The sequence below is a fragment of the Camelina sativa genome, chromosome 11 (genome assembly GCF_000633955.1).
Source record: "Camelina sativa cultivar DH55 chromosome 11, Cs, whole genome shotgun sequence".
NCBI classification, from domain to species: Eukaryota; Viridiplantae; Streptophyta; class Magnoliopsida; order Brassicales; family Brassicaceae; genus Camelina; species Camelina sativa.
This window is the reverse complement of record NC_025695.1, coordinates 14,863,563-14,869,887: the sequence shown is the minus strand read 5'-3', so window position 1 is coordinate 14,869,887 and position 6,325 is coordinate 14,863,563. Positions and strand designations below refer to the sequence as shown.

The window sequence follows — 6,325 nt, the reverse complement described above, 5'->3', positions numbered from 1 at the left end:
TTTTTTTTTTTTTTTTTTTTTTTTTTTTTTTTTCCAATAAAATCCGCAAGCAATATCATTGATTCAGCAGTAGTCAGAAAATTTGGACAGAAAGAATACAACATATATGGATTATTATGAACTGTCGCCGCTTTTGCTAAGAGATCTGCGCATATGTTCTGCTCTTTATGATTGAAGGTGAATTTTATGGAATCAAACGCTGAACACCATTGCTTTATCGTATGGATATAGTGTTGTAATCTCAGAGTTCTTGCATTGCCATTGATTAATTGTATGACAGTAGAGTTGTCCCCCAGTGAACTCCACGTTTTGAAATCCTAACGCCCATGATGATTTTATTGCCTGTAAGAGTGTTGTACATTCTGCTTCTTGTACTGTAGGACGTCCTTGAAATTTGCCCATTCCGCCTTCAAGAAAGATATCTGAAGAATTCCGAATTAGCCATCCTAAGCCAGAGACACGGTCACCTTCATGATATGAGGAATCGTAATTGCACTTCACCCATCCATAGTCTGGTGGCTTCCATTTTTGGCGCCAAGGTTGAAATTGTTGCCTAGTAGGATTCGGATCCAATAGATGAGTTTTAGTATTCAGCCATTCTTCTGTATCAAGCTTCACATGTTTTGCCGTATCATTGTGGTCAGTCACTTTCCTGTTGAATTCCAAGTTATGTTGGCTTTTCCAGATGTGCCACATTATCCAGAAGGGGAGTGTTTGATTAAGCTTTGGAATATTGGTGTCTCCATGGAGTTATAATAGGTCTCGGAGTTTATCTTCTATTGGAAGATTTTTGTTACCAAGGACATGCGTAGGTATACCAGCTGATCGCCATATTGGAATGACGTGGGGGCATGAGAAAAAAATATGTCCACTGGTTTCCAGATCATCACAACATCGAGAGCAATACGGGTTTAACTTGTATGTTCCTTCTTCTTAAGTTGTCTGCCACTCCAACTGCTCTGGAAGCAATACGCATAGGATATGCTTGAGCTTGGGTGTTATATCCAATTTCCATATTCTTTTAGCAATATCAGGGTTAGTAGCCAACAAAGCTTTTGGTGTGTTGTCGCCCCTTGCCAAGGATAAGGCCTGCCAGTATCCTGATTTGACAGTGTACTGTCCATCTTTGGAACAACTCCAGAGATAATCATCTGCTGTTGGCGTTGAAGGGAGATAAATCTTGTGTATCAGGTAATGATCCCTAGGATCAATAAGCCTTGGTATCTCCATATCATCCCACTGTGGAGAAGACTCATGGATTAATAGCTTAACACTCTTCTCCTTATCATTCTCATTAATCAATCTGAGCAGTCTAGGAGGATTTGTTGGAAGCCAAGGGTCGACTCCCATCTTGGTGTTGTTCCCATCTCCAATATTAAATTGAACTCCGGTGGCCAACAGGTCTCGTCCAAATCTAAGAGAATTCCAACCATATGATGGTTTGTGTCCTTTTGTTGCGGAGAAAAAAATTCCATCTTTAAAATATCTTGCTTTGAGTAGACGATAGACAAGACTATTTGGTCTCTTCATGATTTTCCAGACATGGTTAGCAAGAAGTGCTTGGTTAGAAAGCTTAAAATCGCGAAATCCGAGGCCACCTGTGTCCTTTGAGGTGATTAGTTTTTTCCAAGCCACCCATGAGAGTTTCCGTTTATCCCGTGTAGATCCCGACCAAAAGTTTGCTATTAATCTATCTAGCTCTGAGCACAATTCAGCAAGAAGCTCGAAATAATTCATCGAGTAGACCGGCATAGCGTATGCCATGGCCTTAATGAAAACCTCTTTACCCGCCGGTGATAAGAATTTATTTTGCCAGCCATCAGTCCGGTTCTGGACCTGGGTGTGTATATATTGCAGCATCTCTTTCTTTTTTTCCCCTTCCAAATTGCTCTGGTAGTCCTAAGTATTTGCCACCTCCTCCAAGATTTGGTATGTGCAATGTATGTTTAATACGCTCTCTTCTATGATGGTAGACTCTGCTCCCAAATGTTATTGAGGACTTGTCGAAGTTGATTATCTGTCCGGAGGCTTCCCCATATTCATTGAATATCTTGAGTAGATTGACACTATTTCAGTGATCCGCCTTTAAAAAGAACAAGGAGTCATCAGCAAATAAGAGATGGGAAACTTTTGGTCCTCCATTACTTATTTGAATTCCTTGGATTATCCTAGTCCGTGTAGCTACTAGCTTGTGTCATTAAAGAGCTTAGAACATCAACACATAAAATAAACAAGGAGGGAGATAACGGGTCACTTTGACGTAATCCCCGACTTGCCCTGAAGAATCCATAAGGACTTCCATTAACAGAGAAGGAAACAGAGCGTACACATGCCATTATCTATTTTATCCATTGAAGAGCGAAGCCTTTCTTAACTAACACTTCTTCTAAAAATGTCCACTCAATACGATCATATGCCTTACTGATGTCAGTTTTCACAGCCATATATGAGTTGGCACAACGTTTACGAACCCTTAGTGAGTGGAATACTTCATGAGCGATCATAACATTATCAGTGATGTAACGTCCTGGAATGAAAGCTGCTTGGCTTTCTGAGACAATTCCAGATAAGACATTCTTCAATCTCTTAGTTAAGATTTTGGATATAATCTTATAGGTAACATTGCAGAGGCTTATGGGGAGGAAGTCCTTCATTGTTTTAGGCTCCATAATCTTTTGGATGAGAGACATGTTAGTGTGGTTCCAATCTACTTGAATTTCGCATGTAAGAAAGAAGTGTCTAACTTCGTGAATGATGGCAGGGCCTACAATATGCCAATAATGTTGATAAAATGCAGCATTGAATCCATCAGGGCTAGGAGCTCTCGTCCCACCAATAGAGAATATTGCTGTTTTAATTTCCTCCGTTTTGATCTTCGATAATAAAGTAGCATTCATCTCTTCTGTTACAACATGTTGAATATTAAGAACGACAATGGAGGGAGCAGATTGAGTACTACTAGAGAAGAGATCACTGAAGTAGGTTATGGCCTCTGAAGCTATATCCTTATTCCTGTAGATCGAGGTACCATGTGAGTTTTGGACTGAAGTTATGCGGTTTCGTGCAATTCTGTTTTTTTGTTACAACATGAAAGAAGCGGGTATTGCGGTCTCAATAATTTAACCATAAGTTCCTACTCTTCAGATGCTAGAACTTTTCTTCATCGCGATATGCATTGGCCAACGAGCGCCGTAGGTCATAGATCTGAGCAAGGGTAACAGAGGTATCGGTATGTGCAACATCAAGCTTTTGGGTTAAGTCTTTTATCCGAATAGCCGAATTAGTTCCATTGTTCCTTTTCCAGGCAGATAATTATCTTCTACAATACCTGATTCTCTCATATAAAGAAAGATGTTGTGTGTCTATACCATTCCAGCTTTGTTCGACCACACTTTCAATATCAGGATTTGTACACAATCGTGTATCAAACTGAAAAGGCTTAATACCAATCTCAGTTGTTCGTCTAATCTTATTGATGGCTGGGCGATGATCAGATTCTACCATTTCGAGGTAGACGACTTTAGAGGCTGGATAAGTAGCTTTCCACTGGTCATTAGCCATTGCACGGTCAAGCCAACACTGCACGATATGCTTTTGTCTCTTCCCCGCCCAAGTCATGTTATTTCCTTGGAAAGGAAGGTCGGAAACTTTGCACATATTAACCATGTTCCTGAAATCTGTGAGGCTCCAATTTTCTCGAACTCTTCCACCTCTTTTTCATGCTTATGTAAGATTTCTTTAAAATCACCACACATCAACCATGGACCATTTCTATTGACTGCAATTCGTTGTAATCGTTCCCAAAGAATATGTCTCAGTTTCCGAATTGGGTGACCATAGACACAAGAGAAGTAAAAGAAAACTTCTTTATTATTGATTTTGTAGTCGATGATTTTCTCATCAACTTCATAAAAACATACAAAAATAGTCTTTTTCCAAAGTAAAGCTAGACCACCCCCAATATCCAACGGAGATACACACTCAATATAGTCATAATCTAACTAAGCAGCAACATCGCAGATGAAATCATCAGGATTCTTCCTTTCAACGAGAAAGAGTATGTCCGGGGAATAAGTTGTCTTAATCCCTTTTAGGCGTTGAACTACTAGGGACCCTTTTAAGCACCAGCAGTTCCAAAAGCTTGTATTCATGGTGGCTCCAGTGGATTATGGCCCACCGTACCTTCACCGTTGGTATTTGGGTTGGTCGGAGTTCCTTTCCCTGTACCTTTAGGTGCTTGCTCGGGTGTGTCCTTTGGAATCAAAAACCAGTTACAAACCTCTAGAACTTCAGACTGGCGGATATTACGCTTCACATAACATTGTTGAGTATCCTTCGTAGCAAAAGTCTGTCGCATGTCACTGTAAACCAGAGGGAATTCAGCCTATTCTGAAGAGGTTGATGCCTCTGTTTTCCTCTTCTTGGATGCATTTGGATTACCTTCTGCGTCAGTCGACGCCGGGCTTATTTGGCGGATGGGTGTCGGTGCCTCAGGATGTTGGACGTCGTCACCTTCTGGATTGTAGTCGGGATCATCATCATCCTACTCTGGTGGCGGCGGAGGAGGGTTAATGCCAGAGGGACAATCAGAGACATCATGGGTCAGCATCGCACAGAGAGAGCAGAAATTCTGGAGTTTTTCGTAACGAAATTTCAAGATACAATTCCTGTCTCCAAACTGAAATTGACGTTGGAAGCGGAGTGGGGTCTCAATGTTCCACAGTAGTCGGACTCGAACGTAATCGACCATTACTGCATCGTCACTGCCGAACTCTGTTTCAATGAAGTGACCCAAGGATTCTCCGATGTATGTAATCATTCAGAGAGTGAGGAAATGGACTGGAATTCCTCTTATTTGGACCCAAAACGGAATTGTCTTTAGATCAATATCAGTATGCGTTGGGTTCCAGATTTGGGTCACACATATCCAATCATTAAAGGACCAAGGTCCCCGGCTTACAATCGCCGACATTGATTCCTCTGATTGGAATAAGAATTGAATTTTCTTATTCTCCATGTTCAACCGTAACATCGTCAGCAACGCCCCACAGCCTGGGCAGAGTGGTAAGCGGAGCATGAAGGTTTTTCTTATGGAGATTGACTGGCTTCACAATCAGACTAAATCGAGTCTCGTGAATCGCTTCTTCACATAAATCCCCTCTCTCTCATTTTTTTAAAGGCATCACTAGTTTTAGTTTTTTTTTCTCTGGAAAAATTCCGGTTTTTTCGATTTTAATAGAAACCAAATCAAACCGGAGTAATACTGAGATTCCTATTTTTCGAAAAAGTAAACTCCCTCTGTTCCATAATATATGATGTTTTGAGGAAATACTTTGTTTCATAATATAAGATGTTTTCAAGTTTCTGTGTAACTTTTATATTAGTTTAATACTTTATATTATGCAGTCTTGTTTATAATTGGTTGAACTTTTTTAAAATAGTTATTTTTTAATCTGCGTGGTTTTACTCAAAACATCCTATATTTTGAAACGGAGGGAATATAATTTTATGAGGCTACCAAACAAAAACATCTATTGGCCACTTCAGAGAAGCATCTGTCGTGTTCTGTTTTTCTTCAGATTTTTTTATAAACATGAATGAATAGAGAGAGAATTGAACCTGAATTGTTCGACCAATTCTCAGCAAAAATGCGATCAGTTCACTTAATCGTCTTCATCATTATCAGTAAGTAGGATTGTTTTACGAATCTTCATATAAGTTTTTTTTGCATATTGTGTGAAACTAATCAGAACTTTGTTATTTGTGTTTATCAACTTCAAAAAAAGGTCTTGTTAAAGCTTCGGAAAGCGACGATGGATTTTGTTCAGCGCCTTCGATTGTTGAATCAGATGAGAAGACGAAACCCATTTATTGGAAAGCAACAAATCCAACTCTCTCTCCTTCACACCTCCAAGGATTTTATATCTTTCCTTTACATCACTTGTCTTAAGCTTCGTATCATTAAAGTGTGATGCTTTTGTAGGTTAAGTTCTATTACTTTTTTGTGGTCGATTCTGCGAGGTCTTAGTGAATAGGGTTGATTTTGAATTCTAGTTAGAGAGATTAAGTTATTGAAAAGTTAGGATTACTTGAATTAGTGTCTAATCTGAGAAGGTTTATGGCTCATGCCTTGCGAAAATCTCTTAACTTTTGCTCAATTAGGTGCTGACATAGAATTATAGAAGCCATGGAAGCATTCAAGTTTCAGTTCTGTGGAGTGTGGATTCAGATTAAACGTCTCTTTCTGATAGTTGTCATTTTGTGTATTCAGATAGGATTTCTGATAACTTGTGTAATTGATAATTCTGCTTTTGGATCTTCGTTA

General features: G+C 39.5%; 1 protein-coding gene across 1 annotated transcript; it reads right to left on the bottom strand.

The window, feature by feature from the left end:
* Window positions 934-1,764, bottom strand: LOC109127279 (uncharacterized mitochondrial protein AtMg00310-like). Its single transcript, XM_019231861.1, has one exon. It carries the CDS (start codon window positions 1,762-1,764, stop codon window positions 934-936), a length of 831 nt encoding a protein of 276 aa, XP_019087406.1.

Coding starts and splice junctions, on each gene's coding strand:
- LOC109127279 (XM_019231861.1), bottom strand. CDS start 1,764: ATGGCATACGCTATGCCGGTCTACTCGATGAATTATTTCGAGCTTCTT.